Here is an 18,080-nt window from a genome sequence, read left to right as displayed (position 1 = left end):
AACGCTCCTCTCTGCTCTGACCCGCAGATAAACAGAGAGGGACGCCGCTCAAACAGACCACAGCGGGCAGCTCCAGCTCCAGGAATTTCTCGGCTACGGTAATCCCCCGCCCGGCCCGCAGCGTGCCCCGCTCCCCGCATGCCGGTCATGTGCTCCCCAGAGAGCCGTGTGCTGCCCGCTGGTGCCCACCCCTCTCTGGCCGGGCTGGCAGCCCCTCTCGGTGTCCTCTCGCCCCCCCCTCCCCCGGGGCTGCTCCCGGGGCCTGACGCGCCAGCCCGCTGCCCTGTGCTGGGCACAGAGCCCGACGTGCTCTGGGTGTGAATCCTTGTCATGGCTCCCGTTTCAAACCCCGCCTGTCACTGTGAACTGTGCTGTCGTGTCTGAACTGTGAGTAGAACTTTGACTTTCCTTCTGATGCAGGGAGAGGAGAGAACACTAGGCAAGTCTAATTCTATTAAAATAAAAGGAGAAAATGGAAAAAATGCTAGGGATCCCCGGCTTTCAAAGAGAGAAGAATCTATTGCAAAGATTGGGAAAAAAAAATATCAGAAAATTAATTTGGACGAAGCAGAGGGTATGTGTACTTTTTAAACTTGCACGTGTTTTAGTGAATACAATGTCCGTCTCTAGTCCTCTCATTAGCGCGTTCTCTGAGCGATTGACATTGGGGTGACTGTGGTCCCTGTCACATGAGAGTGTGTTCCTCCGTGTCAGTCTGGGGCTGAACCCCAGTTTGCAGACTGAGAGCCGGGCCCCTCGGAGTCAGGGAGGACCCCTGGGGGGCAGGGGCAGCGTGGTGGTCCTGGCAGGCTCCCCGGCTCCCTCCGTCTCTGTCCCCGCTGGATGGAGGCTCAGTAGTGTCAGAAGGTCCTCACAGCAGGCGGCGCCAGGCGAGCAGGCCCGGGTCCCCGACCTCTGCCCTGACCTGCGGGAGGCACCGCAGAGATGGAGAGGGGGGAGTCTCCCCTTTGGAAACATCTAACAGAAAAGCAGAATCAGGACTCATAGTTGTCACTGTGACCCGGATTTTAACCCAGAGTTCCTCCTGCTCAGCTGCCCAGCTCCCTGTGAAGTCCCCCCTTTCAGCCACAACCCTACACCCCTCACAACCCCCTTACAGCCATAACCCTACACCCCTCACAACCCCCTTACAGCCATAATCCTACACCCCTCACAACCCCCTTACAGCCATAACCCTACACCCCTCACAACCCCCTTACAGCCATAACCCTACACCCCTCACAACCCTCCTTACAGCCATAACCCTACACCCCTCACAACCCCTTTACAGCCATAACCCTACACCCCTCACAACCCCCTTACAGCCATAACCCTACACCCCTCACAACCCCCTTACAGCCATAACCCTACACCCCTCACAACCCTCCTTACAGCCATAACCCTACACCCCTCACAACCCCCTTACAGCCATAACCCTACAGCCATAACCCTACACCCCTCCCAACCCTCCTTACAGCCATAACCCTACACCCCTCACAACCCCCTTACAGCCATAACCCTACACCCCTCATAACCCTCCTTACAGCCATAGCCCTACACCCCTCACAACCCTCCTTACAGCCATAACCCTACACCCCTCACAACCCCCTTACAGCCATAACCCTACACCCCTCACAACCCCCTTACAGCCATAATCCTACACCCCTCACAACCCCCTTATAGCCATAATCCTACACCCCTCACAACCCCCTTATAGCCATAACCCTACACCCCTCACAACCCCCCTTACAGCCATAACCCTACACCCCTCACAACCCGCCTTACAGCCATAACCCTACACCCCTCACAACCCCCTTACAGCCATAACCCTACACCCCTCACAACCCCCTTACAGCCATAACCCTACACCCCTCACAACCCTCCTTACAGCCATAACCCTACACCCCTCACAACCCCCTTACAGCCATAACCCTACACCTCTCACAACCCCCCTTATAGCCATAATCCTACAGCCATAACCCTACACCCCTCACAACCCCCTTACAGCCATAACCCTACACCCCTCACAACCCTCCTTACAGCCATAACCCTACACCCCTCACAACCCCCCTTATAGCCATAACCGTACACCCCTCACAACCCCCTTATAGCCATAACCCTACACCCCTCACAACCCTCCTTACAGCCATAACCCTACACCCCTCACAACCCCCCTTATAGCCATAACCCTACACCCCTCACAACCCTCCTTACAGCCATAACCCTACACCTCTCACAACCCCCCTTATAGCCATAATCCTACAGCCATAACCCTACACCCCTCGCAACCCTCCTTATAGCCATAACCCTACACCCCTCACAACCCCCTTATAGCCATAATCCTACACCCCTCACAACCCCCTTATAGCCATAATCCTACAGCCATAACCCTACACCTCTCACAACCCCCCTTATAGCCATAACCCTACAGCCATAACCCTTACGCCCCTCACAACCCTCCTTACAACCATAACCCTGCAGCCACAGCCCCGCAGTGTGGGCTCTCGGGCAGAGAGCAGGAGCGCACACCCGCGCTGAGGTTGGCGCCTTCCTGAGAGGCATTAAGATGTCAGGTTTGAAAGCCCTTGTCCTGGTTCACGACTGAGAGCAGTTGGATGCTAGAGAAGCCCAGCCGGGCCCTTCTCCTTTGACCGTGGCCTTGAGCTCCACTGGAAACGCCCTCCAGTAAGATGGCTCTCGAGGGGCCCGCCAGAGCCAGGCCAGCAGGTGTGGAGGGCGCGGAGGGGCCCGAGGGCTGAGGGGCTCCATGTAAACAGGACTCCAGAGCCCAGGCTTGGTGCCACCACCAAGGGCCCTTCGCACCGCCCCTCCGGGCCCCTCCTCTGGCGCAGGCGGCTCACCCCGCCGCCGGCCCTGCCGCGCTGCAGCCTCTGCGGTCACTCCTTCATGTGGGCGGGGCCAGGGCTGCGTGTCGAGGTCCCCAGCGCCACGTCCCCGCCAGAGCACAGCCAGCACCCCGAGCTGTCAGCACGGCCGTGGGGGGTCATGGGTGTGGGTGACTGGGTCTGGACTTCACAGATTTTGGGGGAGGCTTAGGGCTGCTTTGGATTGTTCTAGAAGCCCGGGCCTTACTGCAGTTCTGTGGGCTGAGGTGCTAGGGGTGCGGGACCTCCTGGCCGCAGCCTGCAGTCCGAAGGCAGTAGGACAGCGAGCCGAGAACGTTCCAGACGTGCACTGTGGCTGCGGGCAGAGGGTGAGGCTCTCACACTCGGTCCACGGGGTTTCCTCCCAACAGCGTTTTTTGAGCTTATTTCCAAGGCTCAGAGCAACAGGGCCGAGGACCAGCGCGGGCTGCTGAGGAAGGAAGACCTGGTGCTGCCCGAGTTCCTGCGCTTACCCCCGAGCACGCCCGAGCCCGGCCGCCCCGGCCAGGAGAAGGCACCCCGGCCCCGAGAGCCCTGGGGGCCCAGCCGAGAGCACCCCACCAGCCCAGCCACCAGCCCCAGCTCCGCTGACAGCCCCCCCTTCTGCACCTCCACGACCCCCACAACGCCCACGCCCCACATGCCGGAAGCGGAGGCCGGGGGCGTCCAGACCCTGGAGGGCGAACACGTGGCCGACCTGATGCTCACCGGGGAGGGGGACATCAGCAGCCCCAACAGCACTTTGCTGCCGCCCCCCCCTGCCCCGCAGGACCCGGCAGGACCTCCCACTCCAGGTACCGCCGGGCATGGCTCCCCTGCTCACCTCTGACTCTGCTCTCCACTGTCCCCCGGGGATGTCCCCCGGGAACGTCCACCTGGTCCCCAATAAAAAAAGACACAGCTGTGGGAGGTCGGCCCTCTGCCCCATGATCGTCTAACGAGGCTCTTCCACGGCACGTCCCCTCTGTTACCATAGTTACTGTGGGCTGGTCTGCCAGGAGGTGTCAGGCACAGCTGAGGTCGGAGTGTGGTCAGGACGGGTCCCGGAGGCCTCCCGGCGTGTGCCGTGTTGTGTGAGCAGACAGCGGCCTCCTCACCCCTCGCCCCCTGTCCGGGGACTCCGGAAATGTATGTGTTCCTTAAAATGAGGAGAGCTAGCGTGGTTCGTGTTTGTCTCGAGACTGAACAAAAGCATTTGTCTTGAGGGGTGCGTGACGCCCAGGTGACTTAGGACCGCGCTCGGCACGGAGCCCATCTCGGGGCGGCGGCCTGGCCGGGCAGCTCGTGTCCGGACCGCGGGCAGCCACAGGCATCGCGCTGAGCTGCCGGGAGCGTGAGACGTGCGGCTGGCGGAGGGACTGTCCCCGGGAGCCGCAGCTGGAAGTTGAGGCGAGGCTCCGGCCTGCTGTGAGGGCCTTCCAAGAGCCCTGCCCCCCGCCCGCACTGTGCATGGCCCGTGTGCGTCCCCGCTGGGTGGACGGGCGCCTGCTCGGTGTCCACGCTGACAGAGCGGGCCGCCCTGCTCCTCCGCACACTCGTGACTCCCGGACGCTGTCGGTCCCGATCCGCTGGCAGGCGATGGGATGCCCCGTGCTCACCCGCCAGGGCGGCCTGGGTCCTGCGGGACCTGCAGCCGCACCTGGTGGGGGCGTTACCCCCGCTTCCCTGGTGGCTTGTGGGGGACCTGGCTGTGGGGACCGCCGGCGCCTTCCCCCAGAGCGCACCCCCGCGCGGAGCCAGGGTGCATGCTGTCGCCGCCGCACGCACTGCGACTCCCCTGCTCCCTGCGCACCTGTGTCCTGTCGCCCGTGCCCGGGTCCGTGTTCTCCCAGGAGGAATAAACTCCACCGCTCTTCACTGGACTGGACTAAAACTTTCTTTCCCGTGACTGCCTATGGCCACTTCAGCAAACTATACATGTGTTTTACTCCAAGGAAAGCGTACGCATTTTTAGGGACTCCAGTGGGTTCACCTTAACAGAGTGGCTTTTATATATATATATATATATATATATATATATATATATATATATATATCTTTTATTGATTTCAGAGAAGGAGAGAGACAGAAACATCAAGAATGAGAGAGAATCATGGATCGGCTGCCTCATGCATGCCCCACACTGGGGATCGAGCCTGCAACCTGGGCATGTGCCCTTGATTGGAATCAAACCCGGGACCCCTCAGCCCCCAGGCCGACACTCTTTCCACTGAGCCACACCAGCCAGGGCGATCTAGTGGCTTTTAAAATAGGTCGTTCACTCGGCAGATGCTCTCAAGCACCCAGCAAGTACCTGTGCCGGCGGCGGTGACGCGCGCATGGGCAGCGGGGCGGGGGCAGCCCGGGCCTCTCCCTGAGCGCAGCGGTGCTGTCGCCTTGGGAGGGGAGGCGACCAGGCCCGATTCTCCCGCCCATTCCTGGGGGCCAGAGCCGAGACTCGCGGCTGCCCTGTGGTGGGCTGGCTCTCAGTTCCCACCGGCCCCTGCGGCTCCACGCTCCGAGCTTGGTGCGCCCCTGCACGGTGTGCCCCTGCACGGTGTGCCCGCTCCCGGCTCAGGCTTCCCACCTGGTGACAGGCACCCTCTGTTCCCTGGGCTCAGCCCTTGGGTCGGGTCGTCAAAGCCTCCGTCCCCATTCTCCTTGGACGTGGCCTCACCCAAGGGCGCTCAGCACACACTGGCTGCATGAGGACCTTTTTTTTTTTAAAAATATATATTTTATTGATTTTTACAGAGAGGAAGGGCAAGGGATAGAGAGCTAGAAACATCGATGAGAGAGAAACATCCATCAGCTGCCTCCTGCACACCCCCCTACTGGGGATGTGCCCGCAACCAAGGTACATGCCCTTGACCGGAATCGAACCCGGGACCTTTCAGTCCGCAGACCGACGCTCCATCCACTGAGCCAAACCGGTTAGGGCTGCATGAGGACCTTTAGCCCCGCCCCTGCCTGTCACAGCGCCGCCCCCCACCCGCTGGGTCCGAGTGGAGGGGCTGTGTGTGCCACGAGCGGAGCCAGGGCTTTGGTTGGGGCTGTGAGGTTCTTGCTCACAGGGACTCCGCCTCCAAGGAAGCGTGGGGTGGGTGGGGTGTCCAGGGCTGCCCTGCCCCTCCCCTCCCCATATTTCCGTGTAGCTGTGCCCAGTCTCCTTGTGCTGTGAGAGTGAGGGGCACCCCGGGAGGCTTCACGGAGGAGTGGCAGGGTGGCCTGGAAGGACACAAAGGACCCGCCTAGCAGACGAGTCAGAGCATGTGGGCAGAAGTCACAGCAGAGGAGGACAAGGAGGGTCCCTCTGGGGGCAGGAAGGGCCCGGGATCGGCAACTGAGGTGGCTCTGGCACCCCGATTGCAGTGGGCGTTCCAGCTGGGCCCCCAGGGGCTGACGGGAGCTGGAACCACAGAATTCGTCAGCTGATGTGGGGCTGTGGAGCCCTGGGGGGAGGGGCCAGCAGGGCGACCTGAGGCGGAGGCGAGGTCCCGGCCCAGCCGCACATCTGGTAGAGGGAGTGGCACAGGCCCCCTTTGGAAATGGCCCCGGGGCCCTGTGGGGTCCCGTGTTGCCTGCCTGCCAGGAGGCCAGGCGGGCAGCTGCTCCGGCAGGCCCTGGCACCAGGCCTCGGCGCCCGTCTGCTGCACGGGGCTGGGCTGCTGCCACTGAGTCACAGGCCTGGGGCTGCCACTCACTCAGAAAGCAGATCTGGGCCGGGCAGGCAGGAAGGGCCTGGACCTTGGCCACCCCCCACGATACCGGTCCTCGGCCTGCACCAGCTGCCCCGTCCCCGACACAGCATGCCTGCCCTGGCCTGCTGAGCTGTCCCTGCAGCCTCTGTCGCCCCGGGCCCGTCAGGGCTGGACGGGAGGGGCCAGGCTCCTGGCCTGAGTGGGGCCGCAGGTCCTTGACTCTCCAAATGCCCCCGAGCGGGCAGAGAACCTGGGGCAAACCCTGCCCTCTCCACTCTGAAGCTAAATGGAAGCGCCCTGCCCCCACCTCCCACCCTGCAGCCGCCGTGTGGAGCATGGGGGCCCAGTGGGCAGGCCTAGTGGGGTGTTTGATGAATGACCAAAGGACTGGGCCCTCGGACCTCAGGGGGAAACCCTTCCCCATTGTTTTGAATAGGACACGCCTGGCCCGGCAGCCATGTGGGGGAAGGACACGTGGCCAGGCACTCTGACACCGACAAGCCAGGGGAAAGCCCTGGGGACCATGTGGAGGCGCTCATGGAGGCCTGGGGTGCAGTAGGGTGGGACTTTGGGGCCGCAGAGCAGCTGGGGACACAGGCTTCTGACCCCATGGAGGAAGCAGAGCCAGGCTGGGGAAACCGAGGCCCAGGGAGGGCTGGTCCGTGGGGCAGGACTCCACGTCTGTTGTGGGTCACGGGCTGAGATGCCTGCTCGCCGTGGGCACCTGAGAGCCCTCGGCCCTGGGCTCACCGACACCCTATAGATTCTACGCCAGGCCCTGGCATCCCTAACCTGGGCGGCACAGCCCGCCCCATCCTGGCAGTGAGCCAGAGGAGGGCGTGGAGGGCACCGGGGCTAGGAGCATCTGCCAAGCCCACCCATGCCGGTCCCTGGGGACTGTGCCTGGAGACAGGTCTCCGTCCTCCAGCGCCTCGCCCGGGCTCTGCGGCCCGCCCAGAGGTTCCTAGCACGGAGTCGGGGCTGCCCACCCCAGGGCCTAAGCGTTTCTGGCGGCCCGAGGACTCCTGGGGCTGAGGCGAAGCACTGGGCACTGAGCAGCCGGCAGGAGGGGCAGACTGTCCGCTCGGGGGACGGCACGAGGCCCGGGTGTGGCCAAGGGGTAGGAGAGCGCAGCCAGAACCCAGGCAGGTGCCAGGAAGGACTGTGAGGTGAGGACATGGGCCTGAGGTGGACAGCTGACAACCTCTGGAGCCGCCTCTGCCCCACGCTGGCCTGTGAGCTGCGTCCTGCAGTGAGGCTGGCAGTGAGGTCTGTGTGTGGGGCCGGAGTGCCTGGGGGCCTTGCTGAGGGCCAGTCCTGTCTGGAACAGCCCCACCCAGAGCTGGGTCCCCCCCTAGCCCAGGCAAGGGAGCCCGTCCCTTGGCACCCACTTATTGTGGCCCCAGCTCCCCTTGGCCTAAGGACAAGCCCCGCAGACAGCCCCCAGGAGAGTTGGGGGCCATAGTAGCCTGGGGTGGGGGTCAGGGAAGATGAGGCGGGTCTCAGCAGGGCCGGCTCTGTCCCTGAGCCCAGGGCGGCAGGGAGGTCTCTCGTGCTGACAGCCCCCCCGACACTGCTCTCCACTGGCCACAACCCAGCTGGGAGCCACTGGGTCCCTGCAGCCTCGTGGGGCCCTGGGACCCCTCCTCTCCCCCTCCAGTTCCTTTGCCATCCCAGCCCCTCCTGGAGCCCAGAAATCCTCATTCCTGCAGCGCTCACCGCACACCTCCCACTCACAGCCCCGCCAGGGGCAGTTCAGCGTCCTCGGCCAGCCGGCCGGGGGGGCGCCAGCGGAAGGGGCGGGATGAGGGGGGCAGGGGCAGGCGGGGCAGGGACCAGGTGCTGAACAGCTTTTGAAGGACCCGGGCTGGCCTGGCACAGACTGGATGAGGGCAGGGCGCAGGGAGCCCTGGGTGTTCCTGTGACCAGTAGGGGCTCCCCGGGTGCCATGGCACAGAACCTGGGCCCTGCACCCCCAGCACTGGGGCCCCAGCCCCTGCCCTCCTCACTCAATTCATGCCTGCGCCCCCGCGGCCTGGGACCTTCCCCACACTGTGTGGCGTCTGCCAGGGCCTCCGCCACCCGGACGTGCAGGGGGCCCCGAGGGGCTAGGGCTTGAGGCTGGCGGTCTGCAGACCCCTGACCCCGGCCGAGGCTAAGGTCAGAGGTAGCCAGCCTGCGGGATGCATTTGGGCATTTGAGGAACCCGTCCCACGGCCAGTGTCCGTGCAGGGCAGGTGGGTGGGGACTCCTGCGGGGTGTCTGCAGGCCTGGGGGTGATGGTGACAGCCTCTCTCTTCTCCCTGTGACAGGAGGCAGGGCCCACAGCAGCCGAGGCCTCCCGGTCAACACGATCATCGATGTGGACTTGGTCGCTGGCTCGGCCCCTGGCCCAGGCTGCAGGGCTCCAGGGGTGTGGATGGGCCCCCGGAGGCCACAGGCCAGCAGGCCCCCCGCACCAGACCTCCCCGGCCTGAGCCCCGTCGCAGGTGGGCCCGCCAAGCCTAAAGCCAGCCCGCACCACGCCACCTTCGTCTGAGGTCGCCCGCAGCCCGCCCGCCGGCGGGCCCCATGCCCCTGGACCCTCCCCCCCACCCCCCGAGCTGCACGCCTGGACATGAATCCGAAGGCCGTGTCCCGGGGCGGCCGCAGCCATCGGGAGGGACTTTGGCGGCCTCCCCGGCCACCGCGCCCTTGGAAGCCACCCGGAAGGCGGAGGGCTGGCTCGGAGGGCTCCTGGGCCCGCCCCCTGCCGCGGCCTCCAGCCTTCCCCCAATAAAGTGTCTTCGAGGACCCTGCGTTGGCCTCCTGCTGGGTGCTGGGCCCCAGGCCGTCTGTCCTCCATCCTCGTGTCCTTGCCATGGCCTCCAGGACCATGTGGGAGGGGCTTGAGGAAGTGAGCCTGCGGGCCAGGCCCTGGTCTCGTCCAATCCACACCACCCCCTGCAGGTCAGCGCAGGCTCCTCTCTGGGCACAGTGGGGACCTGCAGGCTGCCATGCCCTTGGCCTGTCTGTGGAGGGATCCCCTGAGCCGAAGGCCTGGGCAAGAGTGGCAGGGCCGTGCCAGCCCCTGAGGCTGGAGCGAGCTTGATTCCAGAACGGCTTGAGCCAAGTCAGGAGGGGACCGGTGGCAGGTCAGCGGCAGGGCCCTGTGTGGTGTCGGGTTGAAGCAGACGGAGACGGCGCCCTGGTCCCAGGTGGCCTCGCTGGAGCCCCAGTGTACAGCTCAATGCTGAGGGGCCCCCGCCCCTCGGTCTGCCATCCTCAGTTGGTGGGGAAGGGGTGGGGTCTTGTCTTATTGGGTTTGTCAGAGGCCAGAGAACAGAGCCAGGCCGTGGGGTTCTGGATGCTTCCAGGGAGGGGGTCTAGGGGAGGCACCCACGTCTCCTGGGCGCAACGAGGCGGGTGCAGTGCCTGCCCCTCTGCACCCATTGCGGGCGGCCGGCATTCTGGGCCGGGAGGGGTAACTGCTGTGTGCGGGGCACTGCCCAGCCCAGGTCACAGAGGACCCTAAGCCAGGCCTCTGGCTCTTCATGGCCCCTGGATACCTGGCCTCGCCTCTGCTGGGGACCAGAGAGGGAGTCCAGGAGAGGTGGGGAGGGGAACTCCTGGACACCCCAGGTCAGGGCAGCCCGAGGGGCTCTGGTCCTGCTCCCCGTGTTGCACTTCCTGGCCCCCCGCCCAGGCTCCTCCTGGAAGGGCAGCAGAGGTCCCCATCCTGGGTCACTGCCACACGCAGCCCAGCATGCCCAGCCTCCTCTCCGCCTGGCAGCACCCCCTGCAGGCCGGGCAGGAAAGAGCAGACACGCAGCTGCTCTGGTTTCAGGCTGCTCAAACACTCAGTGGCCAGCTCCGCGGCCACGCGGGAACCGGAAGCCGGGCTGGGGGCCCGGGCCCCTGCCTGCATGCCATTCTGGGAGACCCAGGACCCTGTCCTGTCCAGGACCCTGTGGCTGAGAGCAGAGGGGAGGCCGGCCCTGTGGGCCTGGTGGGTGAGCTGGGCAGCAGATGTGGGCCTGTGGGCCGGCAGGGGAGGCAGCCGGTTAATCATTTCCAGGCGGCCTTGACCCCACCTGCCCTGGCCACTCTGCTCCTGACTCCTGCTGCCCTCATACCAGCGCGGGAGGAGCCATGGGGCACTGGGCCTGGGTCCCCAGCCCCTGCCCCCCGCCCGGACTGTCCCTGCTGCTGCTGCTGCTGCTGGCGCCTCTCAGGGCCCAGCCCCAGGCTGGCAGGGTGAGCACTGACCCATCGCGCTGTGACCTGGGGCTCCCTGTGCCCACTCTGGGTCCTGAGGCCGAGCCAGGGCCGGGTGTGGAGCGGGCGAGGGGCCCAAGGTGCTGAAAGCTGGCCATGGGGTGCGGTGGGAGTGCTGGGCTGGTGGGCAGGGCAGAACCTGGGCATCTAACTTACTGGGCCCCCACCTCGGGGCATGGGGGCCGCTCCCCTCTCTGGGCCTGTGGGGTCTGAGAGTTTGAGGTGGGGGTGGGGCCTCGGAGGGCCTCACCGCAGCGCTAGGCCCAGGATCGAGCAGGCGGGCCGGCCCTGAGCCAGCTCTGTCTCTGCGGCCTGCTGGGCTCGGCGGGAGGGCTTGTTGGACCCTCAGGCTGTCCCGTGTCACCCGGTCCCCACTCCGAGGTCTGAGGGCCCAAGTACGTGAGGCCCGGGGCAGGGCCTGAGTGTTGGGGGCCGGTCCCATGCGGATGCTGTCGCAGCTCTCGGTTCCTCCTAGAACCACACGGAGTCCCGAGAACCTAATGCCACAGTGACCTCCAGGACCCCCACTGTTCCTGTGACCTCAGTGACCCCTACAACCTCACCCACGAGCACTCCAGAGACAGAGGGTCCCCGTGGTGGGAGGCTCACCTCCCCACCCAGGGCGGCCCCCTCCAGCAGCAGCCCTGGGGGCCCAGGTCGGTCAGGGGGGCTTCCTGGAGGAGGGGGGGCTGCACCTGGACGGGTGGGTGGGGAGTGGTGAGGCTGGGGCGGGAGCCCCGTGACGCTGGCTGCCTCCCCGCAGTGCTCACCGAGGACGGGCAGCCCTGCCGGTTCCCCTTCCGCTTGGGCGGCCGCCTGCTCCATTCCTGCACGTCAGAGGGGAGCGCCCACAGGAAGTGGTGGGTCCCGCTGGGCAGGGCCCCCCCTCCTCCTGGTCCCACGGCCCCTCCCACCCTCCTCTCAGACGGTGACACAGGTGTGGTGAATGAACGCATGACCGAATGGGCGTGAGTGTGTGCTGCCACGCAGAGATCCGCAGCCTCGGGCGGGAGGGGCAGGTCTCTGGTCTGGGCACCCACGTCACCGCACACGTCGCCCCCAGGTGTGCCACGACTCACAACTATGACCGCGACCGGGCCTGGGGCTACTGCATGCAGGGCTCCGCGCCCCCGGAGGGCCCAGGTGGGTGCCGGGGGGTCGGGAGGCCTGAGCCCAGGCCAGGAGGGGGCTGGGCCTGTGTGGGCTGAGCCTGGGGCATCCAGTCAACATGCTGAAGGGGGTGGGAGCCCAGGGACAGGGGCAGGGGAGCCATCAGCCAGGGGACCCCCCCTCTGGGGCCACAGGGTTGCTTTGTCCATTGCTGGGAGCAAGACACCCCCTGGTGGCCAGGCCAGGCCCTGCGGCCACACAGGCCAGCCCCGCCCGGGTGAGGGCCAGTGGGGTCTGCAGGTGCTGGCAGCCCTGCCTGTGATGGTCCCAGGTCACAAGGGAGGGGACTGTGCTGCCTGACGGCGTGGTCAGGCTCCCAAGATGCTAGGTGCAGAGCCAGAGGCCCTGAGTGCCGAGTGGGGCTGTGGGCGGCCGGCATTCCCTCCCAGAACCCCCTTCCCGGGACCCCAGAAGGGGCATCTTTAAGGTGGCAGGCCCAACAGAGGCAAGCAGTGAGGGGCAGAGTGGGGGGCAGACTGGTCGGGCTGAGACCCCCACCCACCCTCCTGCGTGTCTCCAGCGGCTCTGGACCCCTGTGCCTCCAGCCCCTGCCTCAACGGGGGCTCCTGCACCAACACCCAGGACCCCGGCTCCCACCACTGCACCTGCCCCGTGGCCTTCACCGGCAAGGACTGTGGCACGGGTGAGCGGGGCCTGGGGGCCGCGGGGCCTGGCCGGGTGCTGGGAGGAGGGGCGCCCGCCGTATGTGGGGGGCTGCACGGGACAGGGGTGTGCAGAGAGCAGGGACACGTGGTGTGGTCCCCAGAGAAATGCTTCGACGAGACCCGCTACGAGTACCTGGAGGAGGGCGACAGCTGGGCCCGCGTGCACCAGGGCCGCGTGGAGCAGTGCGAGTGTGCGGGGGGCCGGGTCCAGTGTGAGGACACACGCCACACAGGTACCCCACCTGGGCGGGGGGCAGAGCCTTCCCACTGGGCGCCCCATGCCAGGGGAAGGGACTCAGCGGGGACCACCCAGGCGCCCGGCCCGAGCCTAGCTTCTGAGCCCTCCCCCAGCCTGCCTGAGCAGCCCGTGCCTGAACGGGGGCACCTGCCACCTGGTTGTGGCCACCGGGACCACCGTCTGTGCCTGCGCCCCGGGCCACGCCGGGAGGCTCTGCAACATCGGTGAGTGGCTCGGCCTCCGAGCCGTGGGCCGGCCCCTGGGCAGGCGGGGCGGGCAGCCTCGGGCCCAGGCTCACCGCCGCCGCTGCCCACAGTGCCCGCGCAGAGCTGCTTCGTGGGGAACGGCACCGAGTACCGGGGCGTGGCCAGCACGGCGGCCTCGGGCCTCAGCTGCCTGGCCTGGAACTCGGACCTGCTCTACCAGGAGCTGCACGTGGACTCGGTGGCCGCCGCGGCGCTGCTCGGCCTGGGCCCCCACGCCTACTGCCGGTCAGCACTGGCCCGGCCGAGGCCACCTCCCCGGGGCAGGGTCCGTCCTGGGGAGGCCTTCCTGTGGGGCTCGTCCCCAGCGAGAAGGGCCAGGCGGGGCCAGGCCCCAGGCCCCAGGCCCCTGCGTCCATCGCAGAGCGAGCACAGGCCACTCCGATGGGTGAAGGGACCCCCGCAAGGGTCCCCCTGCCCCTGTCCCGCGTCCCTCGCGGAGGGCAGTGTGACAGCACCCACCGCCTCCCCTGCCCCCAGGAACCCCGACAAGGACGAGCGGCCCTGGTGCTACGTGGTGAAGGAGCACGCGCTCTCCTGGGAGTACTGCCGCCTGGCGGCCTGCGGTGCGCGGCGGCCGGAGGGGGGAGCGGGGTGGGCGGCGCCGCCCCATCCCACTCCCACTCCCACTCCCACTCCCGGCCTCTTCTCTCCGAGGCCGCTGCCCACCTGAGAGATGGAGAGCGGCTCCCGGGCAGGGCTGGTCCCAGGAGTCAGCAGGCAGGCCGGTCCCCAGGTCCCTGGGCAGCTCTCGCACCCGAACCATGCAGGGCGGGGTGCCAGCAGGCAGACGCTGGGGGTGGGCAGCTCCCCCTCTGGCCTTGCCTCTGGGGTCCCTAACACCTGCCAGGTGTGCAGGCCACTCTGGTTCCCCCAAAGCCTGGGATTGGGGTCTCCTCCTACAGACGAGGAAACAGGCTCAGAGCGTGAGTCCGTGCCCGGAGGCAGAGCGGGGCCAGCCCTGCACCCTCGTCCAGAGGGGCTGCCAGGATGGGGAGGGAGGGGGTGAACGCCCAGGGGCCTGACGGTGGCAGGTGGGTGCAGCCTGGGGCACGTGTGACCAGCGACCTGTGCCCCCAGAATCCCTCACCAGAACCCAGCACTCACCCGACCTGGTCCTGCTGAGGCTGCCGGGGGCTGCCTCCCCTGCGCGCCAGGCCTGCGGCCGGCGGCACAAGAAGAGGAACTTCCTGCGGCCCCGCATCATCGGGGGCTCGTCCTCGCTGCCCGGCTCGCACCCCTGGCTGGCCGCCATCTACATCGGGGACAGCTTCTGCGCGGGGAGCCTGGTCCACACCTGCTGGGTCGTGTCTGCCGCCCACTGCTTCTCCCACAGGTGGGCTGCCCGGTCCCCCGCCTGCCCACCGACCCTGCCTCCGCCCCCGCACAGCCACCAGCGTCCAGCCGCCCACCGCTGCGGCTCTCCACCCCACCCCGCCCGTCCTCCCGCCCCGCCGCCTGTCCACGCGCCACCCGCGCCACCTCCATCCTTTGGTGCCTCCGCTCCCGGGCCGCGCCGCCCTCTGCCTCCGTGGGACTGGGCGCCGCAGAGACGGGGTCCCTGCCCGATGCCATCCCTGCCATCCTGCCGGCGCCGGGCTCTCGCTGTCAGGGGCTCTGGGAGGGAGGGCGGCCTCGGGGCGCGGGGAGTGTGTGTGGGGGTGTGTGTGTGTGGGGGGGTAGTCAGGCATGCGCAGTAGGGACGGTGGCAGGCCCCGCCCCTGGACTGCCGGTGGCTTCGGGGCGCTGGGACTCGAGGCCCCGCCCAGTCGGCGGGCTGCGGGAGTGTGGGCCCGCCCCTCGCTCCCAGGGGGACCGGCCGCTCTGAGCGGAAGCCAGCCCCTCCCCGCGGCGGGCCTGGGCCCAGAGGTCTGGGGGCCTGGGGGCGGGGACTGTCCTGACAGTGCAGCTCAGGAGTCAGGAGCGGGGGGGAAGACTGGGGGTTGGCGGTGCACCCCCGTGGTCACCCCTGGGACGGCAGCGTGGGGGCGGGGCTGAGTGGGCACAAGTCCTGTGCTGACCGGTTACCTCAGCAGGCGCTTGGCTGGGCCTGGGAAACGGGCCCCCTGAGCCTCCCCAGGATGGTGTTGAGGGTTCAGAGGCTGGGGGAGGGGAGCAGGCACCCACTCCCACTTTGAGGGAGGAGCCGGGCGGGGCCAGGCTTGGTGGGGGTACCTGGGGACCCCAGCACGCCGGCCACAAGTCTGGGACGGGACAGATGTGGACAGGAAAGAAGGAAGGAGGTTGAGGGCGTGGGCTCGCAGGAGGGCCCGCCCCTTAGAGGACACAGAGGCTCAGCTGGGATCCCCTCCCCCTCAGGGCCTGGGTCCCCAGCCCTGAGCTCACTGGCCGCCCACCCTCAGCGAGACCCAGGAGCCCTGAGCTCTGGCCCTGCCCGGGGGCGGGGGCACCGAGCCCCACGGTGCGCTGGGCATCGGCTGCCCAGGGCGTGGGAGCCGTTTCCCAGAAGGCCTGAGGCCTGGGAGGGCTGAGTGGCCGAGGTCCCCCAGTGGCCAGGAGGGCTGAGCAGAGGGAGAGGGACCCTCGTGCACAGCAGATGGGAAAGCGGAGGCGCCGACAGGGCCGGGGGCTGACCGAGGGGCTGTCTCTGGGACGCTGGCCCCCATGGGTGCAGGGAGAGCCAACCCAGGGCCCAGAGGGGAGGCCAGAGCCCTGCTGCCCCCCCACAGCCCCCCAAGGGAGAGCGTCTCTGTGGTCCTGGGCCAGCACTTCTTCAACCTCACGACGGACGTGACACAGGCATTTCGCATTGAGAAGTACATCCCGTACCCCCTGTACTCGGTGTTCAACCCCAGCGACCATGACCTTGGTGAGGCTCAGGGCATGCAGGGGCGCAGCCAGGAGAGGGGCGGGTGGGCACCCGGAGAATCCTGGGAGAGTCCTCAGGTCCGCGAATGTGAGGAGGGGTGGACGGAGGGACAGAGGCGTGGGGAGGGGCCTGGCCTGGCCTTCCTGCCCCTTCTGGGTCTTCCCGTCACAGCCTCTCGCCCAGCAGGGCGCCCCTGGTGTGACTCAGCGGCCACGCTGTGTCCATCACGGACCCCCCACCCCGGCTGACCTCTGGCTCTCTCCCGCCCAGTCCTGATCCGGCTGAGGAAGAAGGGGGACCGCTGTGCCGTCCGCTCCCAGTTCGTCCAGCCCATCTGCCTGCCTGAGCCCAGCAGCCCCTTCCCCGCCGGACACAAGTGCCAGATCGCGGGCTGGGGCCACCAGGACGAGAGTGCGTGGCGGTGGGGGCCGCTGGGCAGCGGGGAGCCCGGGGAGCCTCGCCCACCCTGACCCGTGTCCCTGCCCGCAGACGTGAGCGGCTACTCCAGCTCCCTGCGGGAGGCGCTGGTGCCCCTGGTGGCCGACCACAAGTGCAGCAGCCCCGAGGTGTACGGGGCCGACATCAGCCCCAACATGCTGTGTGCCGGCTACTTCGACTGCAAGTCTGACGCCTGCCAGGTGAGCCCAGCCTCAGACCTGCGCGCCCCGGGGAAGGGAACCCGGCCCGCAGGGCCAGCGGGGCCCGGGCAGACAGCACACGCGCCCCCACCCCCGTCCCCCCCGCTGCTGGAGGGCCCCACAGTGGAGCAGAGACAGCCTCTCACAGAGACGGGGAGCCTGAGGCTCAGGGAAGAGCCGGTCACAAAGCCGGACAGCCCAGCTCAACCGGGGCAGGGCTGGCCACGTGACCCCAAAGGCCAGCCTCTTCCCCCAGAGCTCTCACCGGGGGCTCTCCCGTCAGCCAGTCCCAGCAGCACGCACATCCAGGCGGGACCTGTGTGTGCAGCCTGAGGCGGAGGAGCGGCGTCCTCCCCCGTCATAGATGGGGAAACTGAGGCCCAGAGAGGCCCCTCACTCTTCCCAGGTCACACAACTCGGATGTGGCCAGGGAGTGGGGGGGCTCTTTCCAGGGTGCCGAGGAGCTGGCCTCGGCTCTGACAGGCAGCTCTGCCGCAGGGGGACTCGGGCGGCCCCCTGGTCTGCGAGAAGAACGGCGTGGCCCACCTGTACGGCATCATCAGCTGGGGCGACGGCTGCGGGCGGCTCAACAAGCCCGGCGTCTACACCCGCGTGGCCAACTACGTGGGCTGGATCAACGACCGGATCCGGCCCCCGAAGCGGCCTGCAGACACCGCCTGAGACCCCACCCCCGGGCCCTGTGCCTCCTTGCCCATCCCTGCCTCCTGGCAATAAAGCTGCTCCCGAGAACACAGCTCGCCCAGCCTGGCCCGCTGCCCCAACCCAGCCTCCCCTCTGAGGCCGCGACCCAGGCCCGCATACACCTCCCGCCGAGCTCTCTGCCCTCCCCGGTGCTGGGTGTGGATCTGTTAGAGCTGACTCACAGCTGGGGGAGTCGCTGGTCTAGGGTCAAGCCAGCTTTGCATTCCTGAGGAGCTGTGCTGAGCCAGGTGTGAGCCAGCATCGTCCCTGGGCCCCGCCCCCAGGCTTGTGCCCGGCCCAGGAGGCTGATTGCGCAGGCTGGTCGATGACCTCTGTGCCCTGGTTATGGGGGGCCTCAGGGAGCCCGCAGGCGTCCGAGAAGGAGCGGAGTGAGATGGAGGATGAGTTCCCTGCTCCCTGCCTTGGGGTCACCTCAGTGTTACAGGTTGCACCTTCTGAAACCCACATGTTGGCCTCAGGACCTCAGAATGTGACTGTGCGGAGAGAAGACCTTTACAGAGTGACCAGGCTCGCGTGAGGTCAGGGTGGGCCCTGGCCCAGCACCAGGTGTCCTTGTAAGGAAGGGAGAGTGGGGCGCAGACACACACAGCGGGGAGCCGCTGTGAATGCCACCTGGGGAAGGCGGCCATCGACAGCCAAGGACCGGCCTGAGCAGCGGCTCCCTCCCTGTGGGCATCGCCCCGCGGGACCTCGCCCGAACGGTGAGGCGCCGTGTCCCTGGCTGAAGCCCC

The 18,080-nt window shown here is 67.2% G+C and overlaps 2 protein-coding genes across 4 annotated transcripts in view; both read left to right on the top strand.

The window, feature by feature from the left end:
• Positions 1-9,363, top strand: part of RGS12 (regulator of G protein signaling 12) — a 72,151-nt gene extending 62,788 nt beyond the window's left edge. For all 3 annotated transcript variants that reach the window (XM_054708412.1, XM_054708420.1, XM_054708415.1), the window contains 4 exons: positions 28-98; positions 421-574; positions 3,257-3,679; positions 8,878-9,363. In XM_054708412.1, coding sequence (XP_054564387.1) covers positions 28-98; positions 421-574; positions 3,257-3,679; positions 8,878-9,104 — 875 coding nt within the window. In that variant the 3' untranslated portion in view covers positions 9,105-9,363. The remainder of the gene's footprint in view (positions 1-27; positions 99-420; positions 575-3,256; positions 3,680-8,877) is intronic.
• A 1,333-nt stretch (positions 9,364-10,696) lies between these two features.
• On the top strand, positions 10,697-17,376 carry HGFAC (HGF activator). Its single transcript, XM_008150897.3, has 14 exons — positions 10,697-10,801; positions 11,298-11,478; positions 11,586-11,682; positions 11,886-11,965; positions 12,513-12,635; positions 12,759-12,890; positions 13,009-13,119; positions 13,212-13,386; positions 13,639-13,724; positions 14,239-14,494; positions 15,849-15,988; positions 16,259-16,399; positions 16,478-16,626; positions 17,125-17,376. The coding sequence occupies exons 1-14, from the start codon at positions 10,697-10,699 to the stop codon at positions 17,305-17,307; spliced, it is 1,959 nt and encodes a 652-aa protein (XP_008149119.2). The 3' UTR covers positions 17,308-17,376.
• Positions 17,377-18,080: the final 704 nt, after the last annotated feature.

The sequence above is a fragment of the Eptesicus fuscus genome, chromosome 2 (genome assembly GCF_027574615.1).
Source record: "Eptesicus fuscus isolate TK198812 chromosome 2, DD_ASM_mEF_20220401, whole genome shotgun sequence".
NCBI lineage: Eukaryota > Metazoa > Chordata > Mammalia > Chiroptera > Vespertilionidae > Eptesicus > Eptesicus fuscus.
This window is presented reverse-complemented; position numbering and strand designations above follow the sequence as displayed.

Coding starts and splice junctions, on each gene's coding strand:
- HGFAC (XM_008150897.3), top strand. CDS start 10,697: ATGGGGCACTGGGCCTGGGTCCCCAGCCCCTGCCCCCCGCCCGGACTG. Junction 10,802..11,297: donor CCCAGCCCCAGGCTGGCAGG/GTGAGCACTGAC, acceptor GGTTCCTCCTAG/AACCACACGGAGTCCCGAGA. Junction 11,683..11,885: donor GGGAGCGCCCACAGGAAGTG/GTGGGTCCCGCT, acceptor CGTCGCCCCCAG/GTGTGCCACGACTCACAACT.